Source organism: Tursiops truncatus, chromosome 7 (genome assembly GCF_011762595.2).
Source record: "Tursiops truncatus isolate mTurTru1 chromosome 7, mTurTru1.mat.Y, whole genome shotgun sequence".
Taxonomy (NCBI): Eukaryota; Metazoa; Chordata; class Mammalia; order Artiodactyla; family Delphinidae; genus Tursiops; species Tursiops truncatus.
The window spans coordinates 7333555-7360067 of record NC_047040.1 but is presented as its reverse complement, the minus strand read 5'-3'; the positions used below and the strand labels follow the sequence as shown (position 1 = coordinate 7360067).

Genomic DNA, 26513 nt, shown 5'->3' with positions numbered 1-26513 from the left:
TCTAGGTCATGGCAAAGCACTGAGCTGATCTCCCTGTTCTACGCTGCTGCTTCCTACCAGCCAACTATTTTACATTCGGTAGTGTATATATGTCGATGCTACTCTCACTTTGCCCCAGCTTCCCCCTCCCACCCCACGTCCTCAAGTCCATTCTCTATGTCTATCTCTTTATTCCTGCCCTGCAACTAGGTTCATCAATACCATTTTTTTTTTTTTTTTTAGATTCCATATCTATGTGTTAGCATACGGTATTTGTCTCTCTCTTTCTGACTTACTTCACTCTGTATGACAGACTCTAGGTCCATCCACTTCACTACAAATATCTCAATTTCGTTTCTTTTTATGGCTGAGTAATATTCCACTGTATATATGTGCCACATCTTCTTTATCCATTCATCTGTCGATGGACATTTAGGTTGGTTCCATGTCCTGGCTATTGTAAATAGGGCTGCAATGAACATTGTAGTACATGTCTCTTTTTGAATTACGGTTTTCTCAGGGTATATGCCCAGTAGTGGGATTGCTGGGTCATATGGTGGTTCTATTTTTAGTTTTTTAAGGAACCTCCATACTGTTTTCCATAGTGGTTGTATCAGTTTACATTCCCACCAATAGTGCAAGAGGGTTCCCTTTTCTCCACACCCTTTCCAGCATTTATTGTTTCTAGATTTTTTTATAATGGCCATTCTGATCAGCATGAGGTGATACCTCATTGTAATTTTGATTTGCATTTCTCTAGTGATTAGTGATGTTGAGCATCTTTTCATGTGCCTCTTGGCCATCTGTATGTCTTCCTTGGGGAAATGTCTATTTAGGTGTTCCGCCCATTTTTTACCTGGATTGTTCGTTTTTTGGTATTGAGCTCCATGAGCTGTTTGTATATTTTGGAGATTAATCCTTTGTCTGTTGTTTTATTTGCAAATATTTTCTTCCATTCTGAGGGTTGTCTTCTTGTCTTGTTTATGGTTTCCTTTGCTGTGCAAAAGCTTTAAAGTTTAATTAAGTCCCATTTGTTTATTTTTGTTTTTATTTCCATTACTCTAGGAGGTGGGTCAAAAAGGATCTTGCTGTGGTTTATGTCAAAGAGTGTTTTTCCTATGTTTTCCTCTACGAGTTTTATAGTGTCTGCTCTTCCATTTAAGTCTTTAATCCATTTGGAGTTTATTTTTGTGTATGGTGTTATGTAGTGTTCTAATTTCATTAATTTGTGTCTTGTGTTTTTCCTAGGGTTTATCCTGTATGGGACTCTCTGTGCTTCCTGGACTTGGGTGACTATTTCCTTTCCCATGTTAGGGAATTTTTCAACTACAATCTCTTCAAATATTTTCTCAGACCCTTTCTTTTTCTCTTCTTCTGGGACCCCTATAATTTGAATGTTGGTGCGTTTAGTGTAGTCCCAGTGTTGTCTCTGAAATTGTCTTCGATTCTTTCTTTCTTTTTTCTTTATTCTGCTCCTCAGCAGTTATTTCCACCATTTTGTCTTCTAGCTCACTTATTCATTCTTCTGCCACAGTTATTCTGTTATTGATTCCTTCTAGTGTATTTTTCGTTTCAGTTATTATGTTCTTCATCTCTGTTTGTTTTTTCCTTAGTTCTTCTAGATCTTTGTTAAACGTTTCTTATATTTTCTCAATCCGTGCCTCCATTCTATTTCCGAGATTCTGGATCATCTTTACTATCATTACTCTGGATTCTTTTTCAGGTAGATTGCCTATTTCCTCTTCACTTATTTGGTCTTGTCGGTGTTTACCTTGCTCCCTCATCTGTGACATACTTTTTGCCGTCTCATTTTTTATTTATTTTTTTATGAGTGAGATTGTGTTCCTGTCTTACTGGTTATTTGGCCTGAGGCTTCCGACACTGGGGTTTGTAGGCTATTGGGTAGAGCTGGGTCTTGGTGCTGAGATGAGGACCTCCGTGAGACCTCACTCCAGTGAATACTCCCTGGGGTCTGAGGTTCTCTGTTAGTCCAGTGGTTTGGACTCAGAGCTCCCACCGCAGGAGCTTTGGCCTGACCCCGGGCTCGTGAACCAAGATCCTGCAAGCTGCCTGGGGCGGCAAAACAACAACAACAGCAACAACAACAAAATAACAAAGTAAAAAAAATGAAATTAGACTAGGAAACTAACAGGTATGTTAGGAAGAATATAAAAATAAAAATATAGCTGAATCAACAACCAGAAGGTGCAACAGTACCACAATAGTAAAGAAGAGGAGGAGGGGGGAAAAAAAAAAGGGAAAAAAAAAAGAAAAAAAAAGGAGGAGGAAAAGGCCTTGGCTGTGGAGGTCGGGGCCTAAGCAAGGGTGAGGTTTGGGTGGTGGGCGGGGCCAATGATCAGGACCCACAGGATTTGAAAAGGCCCTGGGGGCCTGGGGGGGTGGGGCTTAGGCTCAAGGAACAGAAGGGGCCCAGGCATGCCCCCCAGCCCTGGTCTCAGAGGGCAGGGGACCTCACCTGGGAGCCCAGCAAGCTTTCTGGGCTCGAGTGGGTGGGGCAATTGCCCTCCACGCCTCTCCCGCTCTGCTCCTCCCGGAGGCCCCCTCCCACCTGCTGGTCTCCCCAGCCTCAGGGATGCCGATCCTGTCTGGCCTCCACTTCTCCTCCCGCCTCAGTCCCTCTACATCCTACCCCTACGTGCACTGTGGGGTTTCTTCCATCTCCTTGGGCGTCAGAGTCCGCCAACAGCGGCCGGCAGGTGCCCTAGTTGTGGGGAGACGCTAACTCCACGTCTTTCCACACCGCCATCTTGATTCTGCCTCCACTCTCTAATTTTAGAATATTCTCAATTCAGTGAGCTAGGGCGTGAAGAGACTTAGAAAGAGCACCTGGCACTAACATTTACCTCATTTTTAAGGGACAAAACCATTTCCTCTAAAACATATCAAAGCCCTGAGATTTTGCCTCATTTAAGAAGTTGATAACGTGAAGATAAGACTGAATGCCTCCAGAGATGGCCGCAGCCCCAGGTTTCTGCCCTCTTGGAAGGGCTTTTCCCTTTCTGGACTTCATTTCATTCCGACTTCTTTGCGACTTGCAGGCCCGCACTTCTGGAGGGCCCAGAGAATTGTGCCAACACATCCGGGCTGAAGGACATACCTGTTCCTGTCTGGATGCCACAGAACCACAATAGACTCAAGCCTTTAGGGATTTTCAGAGGGAGGACTGGCAAACTGTATTTTCCAAAGATGGCCACAATGGTACACATCCCATCTCACACGCTATTCTTCGATGACGTTGTCACTCCTCCACTGAGAGGTGGAGAATTGTGTTCTCTCCCCTCCACGACTGCTCTGACCAGTAAAGTTGAGCTAAGGGATGTCTGAGCCTACTTCATAAAAGGTGATACGGCTTCTACCTGACTCTCCCTCTTTGCAAGCCCACCCTAGGAACCCAGTGACCATGCTGTGAGGAAGCGCATGACGTATCAAGAGGCCACGTGTAGGTGTTCTAGCCAACAGCTCCAAGCAAGGGCCAAGCATCTGCCAGCATCAATCCCATACCTGGGAGGGAATGAATCTCCAGATGATTCTTGACCCCAGCCTCAGAGCTGCCCTTGCCTACGCCAAGTGGATCAGAGAAGAGAGTGTCTGCCCAAATTGCAGATTCACAAGCAAAGTAGATTTGTCGTTTGGGCCATAGGTTTGGGGATGGTTTGTTACACAGCAATAGAGGACTGAAAAAGAAGTCTTGCAGGTAAAACACGTTTGATTTTCCCTATGAAATGCAAAAGCTCCTATAGCCATCCCAGAGGAATGTTAGTGAAATAAACGTGCTCATGGGATGACACAGGCAAAAATATTGGATTGGCCAAAAAGTTCGTTCGGATTTTCTGTACCATCTTATGGAGCAGCCTGAACGAACTTTGTGGCCAACCCGATACTTTTGCCTGCTCTACAGCTAAAATATCCATCCTCTCATACTTCACCACTGCAAGCAATAACATTTGTTTTCTGGTATAATAGTTTTACATAGTCATTGTAGAAAAGTCAGGGAACTGAGAACTAAAATAGTTGATGAAAACGGTTTGACTCCTAGCATTTACTACTGTTAATAATTTAGTCTCTTTCCCTTTAGTTTTTTTTTCTACACATAGAAATGTATTTTATAAAACATGGGTCATATTTGCACAGTAGTACTGATCTTGGCCCATCATTCAGTAATCTTGTTTTGAGCTCTTTGTCAGGCACCCAGCTGAACACTGGAAAAGGAGAGATGGGAAGCAGGGTTTCCAGTCTTGGCGTGACTGTACCTCACTTTGGGTCACTAGTGAGATACTGAAATTTTCTCCCTAGGGGTGGCCAGGTGTGGCCTGGTGAGCGTTCTGAGTACCTGCTGCTTTGGTGCCAGGGGTTAGGAGGCATTCCCTCCTCCACTCTTACCTCAGGGCAGAAAGGCTTGGGGATGCCTGGTGGGCACAGCCCGCAAACTCTGCCCCTTGTAGGTGATGTGCCTTTTGAGTGGCGCCTGGGGGATAGCTCGTATTCCACATGTATGTTACTCCAAAGTGCTTCCTTAGAGATCCACTGTGCAACACAGAGCCTGTGGTTAACAATATGGTTTTGTGTCCTTGAAAATTTGTTAAGAGGGTAAACCTTATGTGCAGTGTTCTCATCAAAAAAATCGCCAAAACAAAAACCAAAGGGACACAAGGAAACCTTTGGAGGTGATGGAAATGTTTATTACCTTGATTGTGGTGATAGTATCATGGGTGTTTGCACATGTCCAAGTGCATCAAATTGTGTACATTAAATCTGCGCAGTTTTTTGTATATCAATTGTACCTCAATAAAGCTGTTTTTTTTTTTTTTTAAAAAAAAAGCTCTTTCTCATTTGGAGGCACTTAAATGAAAAAGTCGAATTGCATTCAAAATCCATTCTCATGAACATGAGAATTTTCAACATTATGCTTGAATCATAAATGAAAGAAAAGGAAGAGCTATTAGAGTCTTTCAATTTAATGTGAACTGTGGTCAATTTTAGCATGTAAAACGGTTGCTGACATTTTTTAATACCTATTCATGTAAAGTGTCTTGTTGATGTAGAGTGTTAAGAATTTTAAATCTCTTTTTTTGGTGTATGTGTGTGAAAGAATGTCACATAAAGTGCTCACAAATGACAAAAAAAGCAAATCTAGTCACCATCACCAGGTCAGGAAGGGTAGCGTCCTGTGGTGTATTTGAAGGGGTCCATCAGTTGCCATTTCAAGCATTAAATCTGATGTAAAAAGGGCCATTTATAAAACTGAATAAAACTGTTTAGTAGCGATGTTAAAAAGATTCTGTTTGATCACTTTATTTAAAAACATAATATTTTCCCTAATTAAAAAAATATATATATATATATTTTTTTTTTTTTCCACTAGGCCTCTACACATGCTCAGAACCCCTGGCAGGACCTCTGCAGGCCCTACATGCCTGCATGCCAAGGGCTGGTCCTGGGTTTCAGGCACCCACAGCCAGGTGAGGCAGACCTGCCCTGGGTCAGCAGTCCCTGAGGCAGTCAGAACAGAGTGCGTCCCAGTATGGGCGGATCAGTGTTTACAAGATTCTTCTCAAGGCTTGGCTGACGTAACAGCCATCCATAGGGCAGTGACGACTGTACTTGTTTTTACCCTCTTGCTAAAAAGGCTGATTTATTTCTTTATTTTCAAGCTTCTTTTTCTTTTCTTTCTTGTGCTTAACAGAAAAAGCCAGAGCCCCCGAAGTGGCGCTGGTGTCTTACCACCAGGAGAGCCACGAGTTTGTCTCCCTTGATTGTTCTTTTTTCGGTTTGCTTATTTGTTTTTCGTATGTTTTGGAAACATTTCTTTTCAGTGAGTGAAATTCAGCTTCCCCTTCCCCGCGCTCCCTGCGGGCGCCTCCCTCACCCAGCCCTTTGCGACCACTGGGTGCCACCCGCAGCCTTGGGGACGCGTAGGTGTCATCCGGAGGCGCTTGGCTCCCCCCACCCCCAGTCTGTCCCCCGCCGCGAGCGGCTCCAGTCTGGGCACTTCTGGGGGACAAGAAAGGAACCGCCAGACGGTACTGAAACTTTTCCCGGTGCCGTTCCCTCGGGGACCACAAGGTCCCTGGGCTCCCTGGGAGCGGGCGGCAAAGTCAGAGTTGATCCGAGGGTCCACTCCTCGTCCCGGGAGGCGCTCAGCTTCCGGTCTTGGAGCCCCGGGTAGTGGAGAGCGGGTCGACGTCCCCGGGACGCGCCGACACCTGTGGCCTCTGGCCGGGCGGGCGGTCCCCGAGCCCCAGCGCCTCCTTAAAGCCGCGGCTCCGCCCCGCCCGCCGCCCTCCCCCGCCCCCGCCCACGGTTCCACCCAACCTCCGGGTCCCCGCCGTCTTGGCGAAGTGTCGCAGAGTCGCGAGTCGGCGAGCAACGCGCTGTCAGCCCACTCCCCGCGTCCCCGGATCCACCGCGGCCATGGCCAGCGAGAAGCTGGCGAGCAAACTGCAGCAGCGACTGCATTGGGAGGAGGTGGACGGAGGGCTCCAGCCTGCGCCCCGAGCCGCCCCAGTCCCCGAGCCCCAGCCGCAGCCATCCGCCTGGGCGCCCACCACCAGAGCCGACGCCGAGCTGAGCGCGCAGCTGAACCGACGACTGGTTATCAACGAGGGCGCGGCGCGACCCCGCCGCTGCAAGGTCTTCCATCCCTACTCCGAGTTCCCGGAGTTCAGCCGCCGTCTCATCAAGGACCTGGAGAGCATGTTCAAACTGTAAGCTCTCCGCCGCGTCCTGCGCCGTGCGCCCCCGGGGACCCTGAGCCCGGGAGGGAGGGGGAGGTGGCGGTGGGTTGGTCTTTCTGGCTGGGAGTCCCGGGCCCCGCTTGTGGGGGGGGGGGGCACAGGATGGGATAGTGCAGGGATTCCAGGAGTGTCTTTAGCATTTAACCCCACGCCCCCCAGATCCAGTGCGCCCCGACCGATCCCGGCGCGGTGCGGGGGATCCAGCGGGGCTGGGACACCGAGAGCAGGAGCCGCCGTTCTCCGTGACCGAGGTCAGAAGCTCCCCTCGGGCAGCCGAGCCCGAGTCCGGGGCTCCCGGGTCCGGACGGCGGGTCCCGCCCCCTCTGCGGGCCCGCTCCGAGATTTGCCCAGGGCGCAACTTCTAGGAAACGGAGACGCACCGCGCCTCACCTGCCAACTTTAACTTTATCTCCCGAGGGAGAAATTAGCCTCGTTGTCCTTTATCTTTTAAAACAAAGGAGGAAACTTATCCTTGGCTGCCGCGCGGGGTTGGATGTACCAACAGAGCCTGAGAACTGGGAGTTTGTTAAACTCTTCACGAAAGATCAGTACGTTCCTGGAGCGAGCACGTTCAGGGAGCCTCTTGGGAGCGTCGCCTTGGCTGTTGTCCCCTTTCTTGCCTCTTGGGCAGGAGGCGCCCTTCCGGAACCGGACAAGGCAGGTGGCAACTGGTCCGGCGGGGGCTCATTCCGGTCCTGCCGTGTCAGCCCCATCGGGCGGTGGAGGCAGCGTAGAGAGACCCCCGGTAGTCGGCCTTGGAGCTTGCCAGCTCCCTGGGCCTCAGTTTCTTCATCTAGAGAGTGGGGGAAGTAATCGTCCCTGCCTTTTAAGGCCATAAAGTATTTTGCACACCGTAAGCTCCTAACTGAGCTATTAATATTAGTTCCAGAATTGGGCCAAGACCGGAAAAATGCCTGGGGGAGCGGAGGCCGCCGGCCAGGTCATGCTTGGGGCGGTTTAAAATGCGCTTGGAATGTGTTTGTCCTTCCGCGTGGAGGTTCTATTTAAAGGCGCTCTGGCCGGCGCTGTGTGGCGGGAGCATGGGCCCCTTCCTGAGGCTGGGCTCTTGTCCAACCCCAGCCCCTGCGCGGAGGTCAGCAGAGGCTGGTACCCGGAGCCTCCGCATCTTCTCCGCTTCCCTGACACCCTGATTTCCGCGTCTCTGGCTTCCAGGCACTGATCTCTGGTGTTAACACCCGATAGGTATAATTTGGGCCATTAAGGAAGGCTGAGTTGAAGCAAAAGAATGCACTGGGGCAGAGACAGAAAAGTGAATGGTGCGTCACAGCCCCTTTGATTTATTTGGGGTTATGCCTTTCCTGGCATACTGCTCCCCCTCTGGCTGCTCCCAGGTCCCAGCACTTCCTCCCAGTCCAGCTGGCTTCAGAGAGGGCATCTTGGAGACCTTCTTCTTCCAATCACTTTGGGGTGATTCAGATTTCTTTCATTTATTTTTATTACTATTATTTTTTTCTGCAGAACAATCGTTGAAAGGATGTTTGTTTGTTGGCTGCCTAAGAGTAATAAAGGGAGTCCACACAATCAGAGGGCCTTGGGAGACCAAGCAGGGTGGCGTTGGCGAGGAAACAGATACCGGAAGAGGGTCAAGCTAAAGGGAAGGCAGTGTGTGGTCTGGGGTCCCACAGAGCTGGCAGCCCAGCCTGAGCACGAGACTTCTTCCTCCAGAGCTACTGTGTCAGTCACAAGTCTAGGTTGGGTTTTCTGTCACTTGCAACCAAAATTGGCATAAACAAAAAAGGGATTAATGGGTTCATAAAACTAAAAAAGGACTGGTGTCAGGTATGGCTGGATCAGGGAGCTCAAATGATGCCATCAGAGCTTAATTTCTTTTTCTTAAGCCAGCTTCCTCTCTGTGTTGTCCCCATTCTCAGGTGGCTTATCCCTGGTGGTGGCAGTGTGGCCACAGTAGCTCCAGCAAGTCCAGTGGGAAGAGTAACCACAGCAAAGACCTTACTGTGTGTGTGTCTTTTGTAGCTTTACTATTGCTTCTTATTGGCTCTGAACCAACTGCTGTGGCCAGGGCAGCCCGCTGCTCTGGTTGGCCAGGCCTGAGCCACGTGCCCTACCCCTGCAGAGACTAGCAGGGGGACTGGCAGTGGGGCTCTTGCTGAGGAGGGGGGATCTGTGCTGCTCAATGTGAAGGACCTTCACAGCTCCATCCCGGACCTGACTGTGGGCAGACTGAGGCCTTCAGCCTCCAGTGTCCTGAGGCAGGACTGGCAGCTCCGGTCATCAGGCAGTGGCATCTGAGGCATGAGTAATTGCAAAGAATCCTTCCTGGGGATTTCCCCCCATGTCCTAGAAGGCAGGGGAGGCAAGACTGATCCAGTTACAGTCGGCCAAGTGGTGGCTGGAGACACCAGTGTGGCAGGAGGAGCCTCACAGGCGCAGGGTCAGACAGGGCCTAGGACCTGTGACCCTGGGCAAGCTACATGGTCCCTCGAAGCCTTAGTTTCTTGCTGGTAAGAGTACCACCTTCCCATGAGGGGCAGGTAGCTGCTGTGGCTGCCAGGGGCAGGGGCCACTCGGGGAATGATATTTCCCCCAACAGTGGTTTGGAAAGGCCCCCCCCACCCCTTAAACCTAGTATCAAGACCCAATTATCTTGGGACTTCCCTGGTGGGCCAGTGGTTGAGATGCTACGCTTCCACTGCAGGGGACACAGGTTCCATCCGTGGTCAGGGAACTAAGGTCCCACATGCTATACAATGCAGCCAAAAAAAAAAAAAAAGAGACCCAATTATCCATCATGAGTTTGAGGAAGGTGGGGCTATAGCCCGCTCATTCCAGGGTCATTAGCTGTGATCAAGGGCAAGTTGCTTAACCACTTCTGTCTTTTCATCTGTAAAATGGGGGCAACCCTTTCTTTCAAGGGTTTGGTGAGAACTGAGTGAGAGGAGGGGGTGGCCAGTGCCAAGTCAGCATGTGACATGGAACGGGGGCCTTTTGCTGAAGGCTGTCCCCCCCTCCCTTGGCTCCAGGCCCCATGTCCATGTTTAGAACCCTTCCCGCCCTGCCGAGCCTTCAGGCTGCCATGCTACCCACACCCGGTCCCCCTCTGAGCTTCCAGACTCAGCCTCCTCCAGCTGAGCCCGATGGGGTTCCCCTCAGGTGCTTCCACCCAGTTTCCTCACCTGGGAGGCAGCTGAAACTTTGCTCTCCCCACCCCACCAGGGTCAGGGACTCCCCAGTCCAGGAGATTTTGTCACTTGGGCATCTCTGACACAGCTCTGCTTTCAGTCCTCATCCATCCTTGTTGCCTGGCACGTGGCGGTGACTCTCATCTCATCTCATCTCATGGAGGGCCCCCTATGGTCGCTAAGTCAGACCAGCCCCCCTGCCACCCCCTGGTCTCTCTGCCGTCCTGCTACCCTGAGCTCCCTCCAGGCGGCCAGCTGGCTCCAGGATCCTCTCTGCCGATCTCGCCAGCCCTGGGGGCTGCCTGCACCCACTGCCCTTGCCCAGGCTGCGGTAGGCTGTGGGCCCCCTCCTACCGGGAAGGCTGCTGTGGGGCTTGGCATTTGGGGATTTGCCACCCGTTGAGCTGGCAGTACCACCTGTCCTGTAGCTGGCCCTCTGCAGCTGATGAGCTGATGAGGTCCCAGCTTTGCTCACAGCCCAGCCCAGCTTTTCTGCTGGCCCTCTTTCATATTTTCCTCTTCCTGCTGTCCTACTTGACTTTTAAAAAATACGGCATGACTTAAACAAAATTAAAAAAAAAAAACCAAAACTACATCTGGGTAGGTCCTCTTGAAAACCTAATTTTTGCTCACATCCCCCTCCCCACGCACACTCTTGCATCGAAACTTTTCTGAGCACGCTTTGGCCACTCCCTGAGGGCTGGGCAAGCGGATCCCTTTGTGGTGCCTCTTCTTCCTGGAGAAGCCCTGGGCATGCCCACCCCTCCCCGACTCGTCTCCCTGCCCTGTGGGTGTGTCACTCTGCCCTCACCCTGTCCGGTCAGCAGCTGCTCGTTGCCACACATCTGCCCCCAACTGAAATGTGTCTTTTTCTTTTTTCTTTGTTTTTTATGCATAAATTTAAAAAAATCATGTGAAAAATCTCAACTTGTTTTTCATGCTTTCCACATTCTATCCATTGCAGAAGCAGTGTGTGAGTCTGTTAAGAGCATGAACTTGGACCCAGGCTTCCTGGGTTCAGACCCCAACTCTACCACTTGCTACTTGGAAGGTTACTTTGGGAAGGTTACTACTGAAAAGCTCTGTGCCTCGGTTTCCCCTTATGTCAAGTGGGGATAGAAAAGTACCTGCCTTGTGAGTTTATTGTGGGGATTAAATAAATTCATGTATATGAAGCAGTTAGCTCAATGCTTGGCCCGTGCGTGGTGAGACCAGTAAGTTTCAGGCACTAATTTTCACAGCCATAATTTTGGTGGATGTGCAAATTGTATGTTGTCCTTTTTGTTAAATAATTTACAAACACTTTGCAATGTCTGGTTTCTCCTTTGAAGCTGATTTCACCTGCAGCTTGAGCTGTGGAGTGGGGATGTGGCCGCTTGGTGGGTAATTGGTCCCCCTGGGACTGCCCCCAGGGCTCTGTTGAGGGGACTTACTCGTTCTGCTTCTGGGTGAGTGCATGAGTGTCCTAGGGCTGCTGTAACAAGGAGCACAAGCTAGTGGTTTAAAACAAGAGAGATGTATTCTCTTACCGTTCTGGAGGCTGGACTCTGAAATCAAGGTGTCAGAAGGGCCATGCTTGCTCCAAAGCCTCTAGGGAAGAACCCTTCCATGCCTCTTCTAGCTTCTGATGGTTGCCAGCAATTCTCGGCATCCCTGGCTTGCAAACGTGTCACTCTAGTCCCTGTCTTGATAGTCACATGGTGTTCCCTGTGTGTGTGTGTGTTCACATGGCCTTCTTGTAAAGACACTAGTCCTTGGATTTAGGGCCCACCCTAATTCAGTATGACTTCTTTTTTTTTTTTTTTTTGGCCATGCTGCGTGGCTTGCAGGATCTCAGGATCTTAGTTCCCTGACCAGGGATCGAACCTGGGCCACGGCAGTGAAAATGCTGAGTCCTGACCACCAGACCGCCAGGGAATTCCACAGAATGACATTTTAATTCAATTTATTATATCTGCAAAGATCCTATTTCCAAATAGGTCACATTCTGAAGTTCTAGATGGCTGTGAATTTTTGGGGTGGGGGGACCCTCTTCAACCCCTTACTGCCCCTGGGCAGAGGTGCTCTGTCTGTGTGCATCATGACATGTCAGAATCTTAACCACTTTAGATTGTTCAGGTGATTTAGGAGGTCTGAGATGTAACCAAAGCCAGAATGATTCCTACCCTCAACAGAAGGGGGATCAGTCTTCTCAAAGCCTGACCCTATTTCAAATGGAGTTGCCATCTAACTACAAAAAACAATACCAATAGAAAGCCCCCAGCTTGTGCCAGGAGTGCACTTACTTTCAGCAAGAATTTCACTTTTAATCTGTTTCTAGATCCAGATTCTGATGTCGCCTTAGAGTTCACTCAGAACCTGACTTGACCAGAACAAAGTACGCCTGTTCTTTTTGCCCGGGGCTATATAGATTTATGCAGACACTGCAAAACGTGCTTTGATCTTTGCAGTTTGATTTTCCTATTTAAAAGTATTTCACTTAGGGATCTCTTACATTTTCAAGGTTTAAAAAACCCTGGATCCTTTCCAGCCTGTGAACACATCAGCTTCTTGGAGCGGGGGGGTCATTTATTTGCCTTTGTATTGTTGGGACCTACTACAAATGAGCCTGGTGTGTTGTAGAAGAGAGAGAATTTTCTAATGAGTGTGGGAAGCCAGAGGCGTCACCAGAGAAAGTTCCCTCTCCGTTTCCAAGAGTGTTACTGGATAGGCTGGGCCAAGAGAATAGTGGCCTGATTTTAAACGAAGAGTGAGAAGGCCCCAGAGAAACTGACTCTACCGTGTGTGTCCAGGGCTGTAATACGAGCTGGTGGAGCGGTGAAGGTTAGACAGGAAATTTTAATTACCTTGGGCTTATCCAGAGGCCCCTTTCAAAGGGAGGTAATGAGGGCAGCCACTTAAGGGTGGACCCAAATACAGCATCTTAAAATGCAGTTGTGATGTTCTTGCAGCATAGTAAAAGCTTGTGTTTCAATGCCCCAGAGAGAGGGTGGGGAGAGGAGCCTTTGGCTGTGGGAAAGTTGTCTTTTTATCAGAATCGGAAATGATGACATCATGGATGCCCTGCCAGGACTTGACTCCCCATCACTGCTGAACCCCGAAAAGGCAGGGCTGCCCTGGAACTCTTCATTTCTCATCTCCCCCACCCCCAGTTTCTTTTTCTCCTCCCTAGACTTTTCTCTGAGGGAGGGAGGAAGGGGTGTGGACTTGGAGGGCTGGGAATTTGCCAAAGGGGTGAAGGGAGCCCCGTTAAGGAGGTTTACTGGGGAGGTGGATCTGTATCTGTATCTTTTGAGTGAATTGCCTTATACACAGGGAAAGGTGGATGGAAGTAACTGGAAGTTAGTTCAGTGATTTTTTTTCCCCCTTAGAGAAAGGCGGGGGCTTCTGACTCTCCTGATTGTGTCTTTAGTGCACGGTGACCCACCTTAGAGTTGAAATTCCCTCACCTGCACTGGAGTTTGCACCTTTGACTGTTCTGCTTGAAGGTGGGGCAGGAGAACCCAGGGCTTGTCTGAATTCCTGGCGGGCAGTCAGCCAGAACCCAGGCCGGCTTCTATTTGGGGCCTTGGTCTCCAGCAGAAAGACGCTGTAACTGGGAACTATTTCTTAGAGAGGTTTAAGCACTGGTTTTCTTTGCCCAGAGTGTGATGTCGGGGTGGCTGGAAGCAGGTGCCACTGTTTCTGGCAGTTTTATCTTGGCAGAGAGTTTCCTTTCTCCTCATTCCTTGCTCCTTACCTCCTTCCTCTGGGAAGCCTCCTCCACCCTCCTTATTACAGAGCATCACATTTTGTGAGAATTCGAGTGACTTATTAAAATCTTACATAACGCAAAAAAAAAAAAAAAAGTCCTTTCTCTCTTGCAAAATTAGTTAAGTGCCTAGTTTCAAAGCGTTAAGGTCCAGGGGACTCTAACTTGATTTATACTCTTAGCCCTGTGATACCTCCCCACCCCCCAGACTAACTAGTAAATAGAAATACCATCTTCCGTTGACTTTGGGGGGCTTGGTGGACACGGGCTACATCGTGTGTGGTTTCATGGCGTGGCTGAACCAGTGATCTCTAAGGATGTATCGAATGAATCAGGTCTCAGGCTCTGGAGCTAGTGGCCGCCAGGCCTGTCCGTGACTTGGGGAAAGAGATACTCCATGTAGGATCCCAGCACACACGCTAGGTTTTACACAGCTTGCTATTATTAGCTTCCTGCTTCATGAATATCTGTGTATCAGGTGCACTCCTGCAGGCTCACACTCTGCAGCCTCCCCCTGCTTCTGTGTCCCTTCAGTGTTGGTGATTGAAGGGCTCCCCTGGTCCTAAATGCTAGATGGTCCTTGGAAGGCCTACATACAGGGATATCTGAGTTGTTGGAGCGTGGACTGTGCCATCCTGCAGGATGAAACTCTACCTGTGCCCAGTGGCCTGCCAAGACGCAGACCCAAGTCCCGCACTGAATCCTTCTTTGGTTCCGAGGCCTCACGGACCTTCTGTGACCCCTTTCCCGGGGCTCCCGCCCCTGGGCTCCCGTGGCCAGCGCGGTGTGCACATTCGCTAATGTCTGCTCCTGGGATTCCATGATGATGAGAAGGATGAGCCTCTTTCTCACCTGCTGTCTGTGAGCTGTTCATTCATCAGTTTTTTCATTCATTCGGTGAAGCACATGCCAGGTGCTGGTATTATACAGATTGATCTGGAGGGGTTTCTGCCCTCGAGAAGCTCTATGGACTCTGAACAATGGGCTGGATTTAACATGATGCTGCTTGACAGGGAAGGATGCAAATCCTGGAAAAGCCATCCACCACCCATGTATAAGAAACCCCGGGTAGCCTAGCAGACACCGTGAAGATGCTGCATTCAGGGCAGGGGGTCGTGGTCTTTCTGGACAAAGCCAGGGAGGAGCAGCCAGCCAGGACTGGGAAGGGGTTCAGGCCCTCGAAGGATCAAAGGCCTTGGGGCCGAGGCTCCTGGAGCCAGAGGATGGGGGCTGAGAGTTTGAAGTCTGGTGGGGATCTGCTCGACCTCAGGGGGCAGAAGGTGGGTAATGAGGGTTCAGTGAAAGGAAGCCACGGCCTTGGTTCAGCGTAGAGAAGAAAGAACTTTCTCATGGTTGGAGTTGTTGAAAAATAAAAAGAATGGTCTCAAAGGTGGTAAGCCCCTTTCTCTGGAGTTCCATTGGAAGGTGTGGTCTGTCTTCGTGGAGTGAGAGTTTTGCAGCAAGGAAGGGTTGGGAGGCTCTTGGAAGGCTGGGGGTCAGGCTGTACGACGGTCAAAGTTCCTTCTGGGCCAGGGTTGGGCCAGCTTGGTCCGTAAAGGGCCAGGTAGTAAATCTATTTTGGCCCTGTGGGCCCTAGGTTCTCTGTTGCCACTGCTCAACTCTGCCGCTGTGACCGAAAGTAGCTGCAGACGATACGTCAAGGGACCTAAACTAACTGGCGTGTCTGTGTCCGGATAAGACCTGGTGAGCAGAATCTGCCCGCAGGCTATAGTTTGCCGGCCCCTGTTCCAGGCAACTGCTTTGGAATCTTCTGAATCCTGAGCCCTGTGAGTCGTCGGTGGTCTTGCTCACCCCTTTCCTCACTTCTCGGCCTTTCTCCCTGTCAGTGGCCTGTGGTTTCACTGGCTGGGGCAGACCTGGAGCCCCCAGCGGAAGAAGAGGCAGAAGCAGAAGTGGATGGCAGAGGGATCCCAGAGCTCTAAGACCCCAGAGTTGCTTCTGGAAGATTATTGCTTAAGTAGGAGGAACATATGTATCTGCTTCTCCTGCCACCTAAGAGGGCCGGGCAGCTGGTGCCCTGCAGCTGGGATCCCTGGGTGACACTCTGCACCCTGGAAGGGCTGCCTTGGTGTTACTTCCTCTGAGAGTTGGTCCAAGGTGTGTTTGAGCCGGGCTGTGGTCAGGAAGGGCTTAGGGACTTCCCTGGCGGTCCAGCGGTTAGGACTCTGTGCTTCCACTGCAGAGGGCACGGGTTTGATCCTTGGTCTGGGAACTAAGATCCCACAAGCTGCGTGGTGAGGCCAAAAACAAAAAACAAAGAACAAAAGCCCTCCAGATGTAAAGGAAAACGAAAACTAACTTGGTTGCACAGAGACCTTGGCCTTGGATGTCTGCCTCCTTGAGCCCCGTGGCTAAAGCAGGTGTCCTTCATCTCAAGTCTTTGGACCCTCCCCCTTCTCCCTAGCCCCCCTTCCAAACTCCCTTATTCCCTTTATCATCATAAGTCAAGTGCCTCTGATTTCCTCTCCTTTTAGAAGGGTCTCCAGGTGGAGAGGCGGGAGTGCATGTGGCCAGCGCCATCTTTGGTGCACGTCACCTGCACTGATGGCTCTCGTTCCTTTCAGTGCCTGCCTGATGTTCTGCTGCTAATGGCCCTTCTCTCAGTGTGGAGGCCTTTGCACAAGTCGTGGGTGGGTAGGTGTGTGTGTTGGGGGGTGTCCAGGCCTGGTTTTATTTTCTTTCAGTCTCCGCCTAGCTGCCCCCCGTGTTGCTGAATGAAGGTAAATTCTTTGATTTTGGAGGCGAGGACTGCGTGGTCTGTCTCCACACAAGGCTGCCTCTGGCTGACACTATGTCCTTAGCACTCTGCCAGCTCAGATCAGGTTTGCAGGAAGTAGAAGGATGTCGTTCAGGACTTATAAACTGTCACATGCCTAAGGCCGGCCCTGCTGCCCCTTCCTGGTCAGAATGGCAAGGGACCCCAGGGCTGTAGTTGATCCTAGCCTTGGGATTAGGCAACTCCCGGGGCCCCCCAGCCCCACCTGGCAATTCTCACTGAACACTGTGCCTGGGACCATGGTCCCTGGCCATCAACCCTCTACCAACAAGATCTGGCTGCTGACAGGCTCAGCTCTGCGCCCTCAGGGACATGGTGAGCTCTGTCTCAGCCTTGGAGAGGTGCTGGCCCCTGATCCTGTGCAGCTCTGTCCATCTTGGCCTCAGTGACAGGGTCTCTGTCCCCTCCCTAAATGGTTCATACTCCCCCCACCCTTTCCTACAAGGGCCAACTTTATTGAGCACAGCCACTGCTAAGAGCCACTGCGTATAGAGCACCTACTGTGTGCAGGCACCGTTCTTGGCATTTACACATCGTAAGCACTGTGAGATGGTGCTTTCATCATCCCTCATTTTACTGATGGGGACCGTGGGACGAAGTTCAGACTCTTCACGCTGACCTTCAAGGCCGGTCACAGCTGGCTACTGCATTCTTCTCTCTCGCTGGCTGCCCCAGCCCGACCCCATTCTCGCTGGGCTGTTGGCGCTCCACAGTCTCTCTCCCATAACCCCCAATTTCCAGTCTGTCCATTATTGTTGATTCTTAGGAGGTTCCCCTCCCCCTCCTCCCAGGTGTTTGTCCTGGGAAAGCAGGGTCCGCTCTTTAAGGTTGAGTGTGGCTGACTTCTTTCTTCCTTCAGTCCCCAGAGCTGGACCCAGGACCACAGGCAGGGCAGGGGATCCTTGACCTCTGTAGAGGGGCCTGAGCTTTGCTTCTGGAGCTGCCCTGAGTCCCTAATTACGGCCCCAGTGGAGCTTCCCAGCTCCCAGGGCTGTCAGGAATAGGAGCCTTCGGTGGGGTTGTGCAGTCCCCTCCGGCAGTGCCACCAACCGCGTGACACAGGGCACATGCCTGTAAGTGAGATGCGGAAAAAGGAAAGTGACCACCTTCTCAGGTTGTCCCCAAGATCGCGTGACCACTTGGTGTGCAGTCACAGCCTTAATTAGGTCACTCCAGTTCCAGCCCCAGGTTCTTTCCACTGAGGGAGCTGCAGGTCCAGGCCCCTAGCAGGGCTGCTGGATTTAAGGTGGTACCAGCCCAGAGGAAGGACACTGGAAAGGGGCCACCGGCAGGGAAGCTGTGGGCGGAGGCTCTGAAGACCCAGAGGCTGGCAGCCCAGGTGCTTTTCCTTTCTATGTGGAGGGACGGCTGAGTCCCCCCGACAGTCCACTTCCACTGGGCCTGTAGGCCCTGACCTCCCCCTCCCTCAGGGCCTCCCCCTGGCCATTTCCCTCCCTGGCTCCTGGGCTTGGGAGTCGAGGGAGAGTGGGTCACTACCGGGGCTGCACCAGGCCTGACTGGGTCTGGGGGTGGAAACCCCGGGTTGTTTGGGGGCACCCGTCCCCCGAGATCCACAGGGCTCCTGGGGATTCCCAGGCAAACTAGATTTCCAGAGGCACCTCTGGCCCAGTTTCCCAGCCCATCAGGCCTTTTATAGGAGGTGTTGGGAGCCAAGGGGAGACACCCCATTACCACAGCAAAGAACCACCCTTGCTCATTTCGACACCCCTGATCACAAGAGCCCTATGGCCTCCCCATCGCCTCCATCAGGGTGTGCTCAGGGCGGGCGTCCCCTGGGATGCCCTTCTCCCCCTCCTTCCTGGATGGATAGCCGGTAACTCTAAATTCCCAGATCCACTTGCTCCATCCCCTGTTCCCAAGTGAGTCCCCAGCCGCCTGTACTTATCCAAACCCAGCAAAGGTGCCCCGACTTCAAAAGGACCAAGGGGAGACCCCAGGATTAGGGTCCTTCTCTTAATGAGCCAAAACTAAAAAAGTGAACCCTTACCCGTGCGCTTAAGGATAAGCTGAGAGTTTATCTATCTTCCTGTCATCTTGGCAGCACCTGGACAAAGCCCAGAGAGTAACTCGCCCAAGGACACACAGCACAGGATGTCACCGGGGCCTTGAACCAGGGCAGTCTGACCCCAGGAGCTCACTGCCAGCCCCTGCTGCCCTCCACCTTCCTCAGGAGGAGCCCAGCAAGGCTCCAGTAGACCGAATTGTTCCCTGCTGCATTTGCCAGGGCAGAAGCTTTCCAAGGCTTGTCCCTCTCTACCTGGTCACTCGTGGGCTCTTGGCATCTGTGCCCTCAGTGTGGCTGAAGCCCTTAGCACTCCCGGCCTAGTAACTGGTTGCCACTGGCACGTTCCTTTGGAGGGCGGTCACGGGGCCTGGCTTGCTTTGTTTCCACATTGGGTTGCTGGCATCAGTGGGAGAGTTTGCGTGGAGCTGAAACCTCCCGATCTGAGGTCTTTTCCACTACTGGGCTACGGCAGCCAGTCTGAGAGCGCGAGGCTGGGGGAGCTTGGTGCACCGTCTGCTCTCTCTCCTTCTGAATCCGCGTGGGAGTCCCTGGCAGGTGCAGTGCACTCCCACTGCAGGCATTTGGGACAAAGAGGATTTCCCTGCTCGTCTCAAAAGCCTGGGTAGCAGCTGCCTGACTCTGCATCCCCTCTGCTGTCTTGCGGGGCCCTGAGCACACAGTGGGTGCTCTATAGGGGTGGGGATGGCCCCTCAGCTCTGCCCTGCCGCCTTCCCTTTCTTTATGAACTTCCAGACGCCATGTACAGAACTATTGGAGGTTGTGGTTGGGGACACCCAACTGGTCTCCTGCAGCCTGTAAAGATGTTGGCCTCTTACCAGAAAAAGAAGGATATTTCCCAGGAGTGAGTCCCCGCAGCACTGGCTGTGCACAGGACAGGTGAAGCTGGCGCTCACCTGCCCCCAGGGCCACTCCCAGCTCACCTTCTCTCTCCCTGCATCTCTCCACAGTGAGGACTGCTGCATGCTCCCCACTGCTCACTCCACTCTCCCCCGCTACTGCCCCCCTAAATCCATCCTGCACATCAAGCCGAGGGGTCTTTCTGAGACAGCCATCTGATGTCACTTCTCTGCTTCACACTCTTTTTGTTTGTTTGTTTGTTTTTGTTTTTGTTTTTGCGGTACGTGGGCCTCTCACTGTTGTGGCCTCTCCCGTTGCGGAGCACAGGCTCCGGACGCGCAGGCTCAGCGGCCATGGCTCGCGGGCCCAGCCGCTCCGCGGCATGTGGGATCTTCCCGGACTGGGGCACGAACCCGTGTCCCCTGCATCGGCAGGCGGACTCTCAACCACTGCGCCACCAGGGAAGCCCTCTGCTTCACACTCTTTGAGGGTTGCCCCTCTTACCCGTAAGAAGACACAGCTCTCCCAGAATGCCTTGTGGGAGCTGGCCCCCTCCCCCCTTCTGGGACATCCCGGCACCTCTGGACTGCACTGGTGACAGGGACTCCCTCCCACGGCTCTGCACACTCACTCCTGTTAGAGCCAGCTCTGCCCATGCTCCGGCCTTATCACAGCTCAACTGTCTGTACATCTGCCTCCCCGCTGGGACTGGTCTTTGTGCTTTTCTTCTGCTCTGGAGAGGCCCCAGGTAGATGTGAGCCAGGTGACTCGAAGAGCCAGGCGTTCATCCCACAAAGGCGGCTGGGAGCAGCCTGATTGGAAATCAGACTCTGGGCTCAAAAGCTTTTGTACTTAATTCCTCAGGGTCCCCCTTCCTCGCACCCTGCTTTCTTTTACTTTGCATGTAGTTGTAACACACTTGGAGATGTGGTTTCTCAGTCTGCAGCAAATCAGAAGGAAGGGAGGGAGGGAGGGAGGAGGGGAGGGAGGGAGAAAGAGAGGGAGAAAGGGAGGGAGAGAGGGAGGGAGAGAGAGAGGAAAGAAAGGGCAGATAATTGGACAGCTAAGGGGGACCTACACAAAAGAGGGGAAACCAGGACCTCAGAGAAGGGGCAGGCAGCGAAGCGCGGAGGAACGGCAGTCCTATGGGCTCGGGGGCCCTGAGGCTCATCTGGATGGGCACAGCCAGGGTCACCCACGGGAGAAGCAGGAAAGCCCCAGGAAGGGCTGCCTGCTCTGGGGACAGTCTGGCACAGTGCCCTTCTCCTACTTGAAAGAGCCTGGGCCACACAGGGCATCTTGTGAAAATGCAGGTTCTGATTCAGCAGGTCTGGGAGGGGACCTGAAATTCTGCCTTTCGAATAATCCTGGATGACCGTGATGCTGCTGGTCTGGGGACCACACTTTGAGTGGCTGCCAGAGCCAGCCTGTCTGAAAAGGCAGTGCATGTTTCCCATACAAGACCTTTCTGGAGACAAGCCGGTGTGTTCCCATGTTCTGGGTCTCTGGGGTGCAGGCGGTTCCCCCCAGCACTAAGAGTAAGGCATTTTCTGGGGCAATCCTCCTGAGAACCCCCGTACCCCCTGGGGAGTTTCTGATGGCTGAGTTTCAGGCAGACAAAGCCTGCCCTGCTTCTTTCTTCCTTGATAGCAGGATTATTCTGGGCAGGTGAAAACCAAGAAAACCCAGGGGCTCTGCACAGTGGAGCTGAGAGAGCAAGCCATTCACGGACCAGCACGGGGCGGACATTGGAAACCAGCCCCTGAGCCCTTGCTGCTGTCTCCTTACTGGCAGGCCTTCGGTGGGGTGAGGATTTAGGGTCACCTGGGCCCCTCTGGCCAGGCCACGGGCTTTCCCAGGTCATAGACACTCAGGGTGGTGGGCCCAGTGTTCAGGGATCTCAGCCCATCCTGCCTCAATCCACCCCATTCCCCTGACCAGTGATGACCCCAATCAGTTGAGTTGGGAAGCCTTTTCAAGTGAGCCCTTGGAGGACAGATGTGATGCTCTCATACAGGACAGGCGGGGCGATGAGAGTCACTCATCAAGGGCTTCCTGGAAATTCAGCCGAAGGGGTCGCAGCAGCCTGTGGATTCGGGTTTCCCCCAGAATGCTAAAGATGGTAGAGGCTGTTTGAGGCCAGTGGGCGTGGGCAGCTCATCAGAGCAGCAGCCCTGGAAGTTGTCTGCTTCCTCTTCACAGCTGCAGACAGGTCCTACTTTTAAATATAGCTCCCTCCCATTGCTTGCTTACTGGGTGCCGGGGGCCGGTGCTGGCGTGTTATCTCCTGTTGGCCCGTCTACAGCTCTGCAAGGCACAGGCAGCTCAGTTAGAGTCAGCCTGCAGTGGGCTCGGCAGCCCGTCTCTCCCAAATGAATGGCAGGGCTGGCTTTGCACCCAGGCCTGTGTCTGCGGGGCCACGTGCAGTGCCGATGGAACTGGAATCTCCCCCTAACAGATCCTGGAGATTAGGAGGATGAAGGGAATGAGGACATTTTAAAGCAAAAACATGGGAAAAGCTCACCAATTCAGAGGAGGGCTAGAAAGAAGCCCCAGGAAACAAACAAGGATGCGGGGTCTCGGAGTTATGAGTGCGGTTTCTTGTTTTTTGTTTTTTTAATATCCTGAACTGCCTTTAATAAGAAAAATCTTGGTTAAAATTTAAATTATAGAAAAAAAACTGGTACAGGGAGCTAAGATGTTGGTAGAGGGAGGAGCCAGGGGCTTAAGGGAGCCCCAGTGAGCCTGCAAGCATTTGAAAGATATAAAGTACTGGGAGGCGGGGAGAGGAAATATTTTGATGGTTTGAAACAGGGGGAGAGTGATGCAGCTTAGGCCGGCTTTGTAGGGAGAAGGAGAGCCCCAGATGAGCCTAGGTCTGGGGCTCCCTCCCCGACTCCCCTGGGTGTGGGTGGCTCTGCCAGCTGAGCAGTGCAGGTGGGCCCGACCTGGGCAGGTTCTTCTAGGTGTTGCTCCCTTTCCATGGGGCTGGATTCCCAACTGCAAGGAATGTGATGGAATTTTTGTGGAGGGACTGGAAGCAAAGCAGGTTTCCAGAATGAGGAAAACAAATCCGCCTGCATTCATCTCTCCCACGGGCCCAGAAGTTTGGTGTAAGGTCACCTGTTTGCAGATGGCCTTGTCTCAGGGGGTCCTCACACAGCAGTTACTTGAGGAGAGGGGCTCTGAGCAGGTTGAGGGTGAGTGCTTTGCGCCCAGTCCAGCCTTGGGGGCCTCTGCGAGGGGTCCTCACCTCCGGCTTCCTTCAAGCGCACCCACGGTGGAATGCATTGCTGAAGTTGTCCCACAGCTTTCAGAAGGGTCTTTATCCATTTAACACCTTGCTTCCCCAGGACGCCTCTCTGCCTTAGCTTTGGCTGGCTTGTCTCTGTCAACTGTCACTGGAGGGGCCACGTTGGCATCCTGTAAGGACTGACCTGCTATCAAACCTACATCTGGTGGCAGTGTTGCCCAGCCCTGCGGTCGGGCCGTGGGCTGTGGGCATCAAGTGGCGATAACCGGGGCTAACCTCGCTGGGCCTAGTGACCTTCGGTTGGTTGGTTGACCTAGGTGGGCTTGGTTTCTTCGTCAGCCTGACAGTGTGACGTTCCTTAAAGGAGTGTTGGAGGGTTAAAGCCGATCAAATCTATTTGAAGGGCTGTGTTGGTGAGACTGTTTCTTCAAATGTTTGTGAGACATCGGTATTCTCTCGGGCAAAAATGAATAATTTTGCGTATGTGGGCAGCTGGCGATACCGCACTCCGAGACCAGAATCAGAATCTACACACGTATGGGACTCAGCAACGTGACTCCTATTACTTCTGCCAAAGTCATCAGATATAAATTGTAAAATGTGTGAATCGCACAGTTGACTAGCGGTCTGTTTGTTGGGACATAGTGTGTGCACTCTATCCATCCCCTGGCTCCCCACTGAGTTAAGGGGCACATGGTATAAGCTTAGTTCATGGTCATTCCTGCCTCGCCTGTTCCCACGTGAAGCCAGGCACCCGCCTGAAAGCCCCAGGTTAGTTCTGATCCACAGCAATTGGCTTCACTGCACCCCTCAGCTTTCACGACCTGTCACATGGGGTGACTCGTGACCACCTCACAGCACTGCTGAACTAACTCAGGTGCTTCAGCACAGCGCCGGGCACTTAGTGAGCACTCAATAAACAGTAAACAGGCGGCCATTATGAATTCTTCATAGGACTGTCATAAAGATGAAAGGGTTAGTGTATGAGACGATGTGCTGTGAACTGCAAAGCAGGCTAGTTGTAGTTATTAGGGGCTTTGAATCCCATCGTGTGCGCGGAACGCATATGGTAGTCGGATGCTTTGAGAGGAGCAGATGAAACAGTAAGTTGATGAGGGGGACCTGGGAGGTTTTTCCTGCCTGTCTGGCATATGCAGGCCCTGAAGGAAGTGGCTGTGGACCAACCCTCGGAGATGGTCACTTTAAAGAGGGAAAGATGCACTTCTGGATTACAAATCCCAGTTCCGTGGGGAGGGGCGAGGACACCACTAATGTGGTCAATTTATGGTCCTCCCAGGACTTAACTATGGGCTTGGCTGGTGCTTCGGGCAGGAACAAAGGGACGCAGTCTTTGCTGAGTCCCTGGGAGTCGAGGCAGTGGCTGAGTGACCCCTTTCTTTCCTGCCCCTCTTGCCTTGGAGACATCCCCTCTCAGTCCACACACTGGCTTTATTCCTGTGCCAAACTGGTGCTCCCGGCAGGATGCCTGGCCCTTTCTTTCTTTTTTTTCTTTTTAAAATTTATTTATTTATTTTTGGCTGCGTTGGGTCTTCGTTGCTGCGAGCGGGCTTTCTCTAGTTGAGGAGAGCGGGGGCTACTCTTTTTTTTTTTAATAAATTTATTGATTGATTGATTGATTGGCTGTGTTGGGTCTTTGCTGCTGCGCGTGGATTTTCTCTAGTTGCGGCAAGCAGGGGCTACTCTTCCTTGCCGTGCGCAGGCTTCTCATTGCGGTGGCCTCTCCTGTTGCGGAGCACGGGCTCTAGCTGCACGGGCCTGAGCAGTTGCGGCACACAGACTCAGTAGTTGTGGCTCGTGGGCTCTAAAGCGCAGACTCAGCAGCTGTGGCACACGGGCTTAGCTGCTCCGCGGCACGTGGGATCTTCCCGGACCAGGGCTCGAACCCATGTCCCCTGCATCGGCAGGCGGATTCTTAACCACTGCGCCACCAGGGAAGCCCAGGGGCTACTCTTGGTTGCAGTGCGTGGCCTTATTGCGGTGGCTTCTCTTGTTGTGGAGCATGAGCTCTAGGCACACGGGCTTCAGTAGTTGTGGCTCGTGGGCTCAGTAGTTGTGGCTCGCAGGCTCTAGAGCGCAGGCTCAGTAGTTGGGGTGCACGGGCTTAGTTGCTCCACGGCATGTGGGATCTTCCTGGACCAGGGCTCAAACCCGTGTCCCCTGCGTTGGCAGGCGGATTCTTAACCGCTGTGCCACCATGGAAGTCCCCCGACCCTTTCTTCTGTCTGGGATTTGCCCACCGAGGTGGTGTGCTTTTGCTCCCAGGCACATTACTCACCAAAGTGGTCAAACCAAAATTTCCTGCCTATGGAAAGAAATTGGAATTCCTTTAACCTGTCACCCAGACTTTGCCAAGGCCCTTTCTCACATATTTGTCCTCTTTCTTAGGCCTGGAGAATGTTTCCGGCTTGAGGGCCTAAAAGAGGTTTTCCAACCCTTCTTGACTCTTCTCAGTTAGAACCCCAGAGAAATGCCAGGGATAAGGTCTCCGAGCCCCTCTCTGCCATGGCCCCATCTCGACTGCCGGTTGTGCTGCGGAGGCTGAGCTAGCTGTGTTCCTGCCCCTGCTGGGTGAGGACGAATTCCTGCCTTGTTCCCTGACCTTTCCTTATCTTGCCCCAATTCACCTCCTGTTCCTGGGGCCCCCTCCCCTCTCTTTACCCCTGAGCTTTTCAGCTGCTCTTGTCCTCCCTTCACTTTCCTTCCTTTCTTCTCTGCGTTCAGACCCCGAACCTCTGCGTTTGCTCGAAAGATCCACATCTTAAATTCATCCCCCTTCGTGGCTTCAGTCTCCTCTGCAGACTTCGCAGGAGCATGCGCTGTGCACTGAGCAGCAGGCAGAGGACATTCATTCACAATCTCGGCCTGGAGGGGAACATAGGGGCCGTTTAACGACGGGCTGCCTTCCTGAGGTAGAATTGCCTGAGGAGCGCTTCCCAAAGTGTTTTCCTTGGAACACTCGATTGCTTAGACGTGCCTCCTCCAGTGGAAAATCCCTGAACACAGAGGATTGTGTGGTCTGATGAGTCTGGGTGCTGTTTCCCTCCGGTAAGTTTCGGACACGTGACCATATGGAAGGCTCTGGAAAGTTCCACACTAAAGAAGCCTGTTTACTTTGACTAGGACTCCCTGTAACAGAGACGTCCCTCCGGCCTGTTTGTAAGAGCTCTTCTCACCTCAGGTCTTGTGTTAGCTGTTTTTGCTAGAAAGGTCTTCCTTGTGCTTGGCGAATACCCGTCTCCGTCATGCCCACACACAGAGCCCAGTCCTGGCCGTCACCAGCTTGCTGAGATCCTTTGGGACTAGATTCTGTCCCAGCTTTGTGTCACCAGCAAATTTGATAGTCAGCACTCTTCCTAGGTGGCCCGACACCTAACAGGCAAGCCGCTGAATTGTATGGGCCTCTACCCCTGCCTGTCGTTCCCCCAGAAGCCTAATAGAGGGGGCTTGCTGATTCGGTAGAGATAATAGGTCAGTCATCACAGTTTTCTGCTGGACCAGCTTGACAACCCTGTTTCAAAAGCCAATGAGCATATGACCTAGCAATTCCACTCTTGGTTATATGCCCAAGGGGAATGAAAACAAATGTCCACATAAAAACTTGTATCTGAGTATTCATAGCAGCATTATTCATCACAGCCGTAAGTGGAAACAACACAAACATCTATCAGCAGGTGAATGGATAAACAAAATATGGTATATTTATACAATAGAATATTATTCAGCAATGAATAAGAGGAATAAAGTACTGATTGACATGTGCTACAAGCTGGGTGAACTTTGAAAACATCTTGCTGAGTGAAAGAAGCCAGACACAGGAGGTCGCATATCGTATGATGCCGTTTATATCAAGTGTCCAGAGTAGGCAAAACCATAGAGACAGAAAGCAAACTGGTAGTTGCTATGGGCCGGGGA

The 26513-nt window shown here is 52.1% G+C and overlaps 1 protein-coding gene across 1 annotated transcript in view; it reads left to right on the top strand.

Moving 5' to 3' along the window:
* Window positions 1-6328: 6328 nt before the first annotated feature.
* The window catches only part of EFHD1 (EF-hand domain family member D1), a 39310-nt gene continuing 19125 nt past the window's right edge, over window positions 6329-26513 (top strand). The window contains exon 1 of the mRNA XM_019923435.2: window positions 6329-6704. Coding sequence (XP_019778994.1) covers window positions 6412-6704 — 293 coding nt within the window. The 5' untranslated portion in view covers window positions 6329-6411. The remainder of the gene's footprint in view (window positions 6705-26513) is intronic.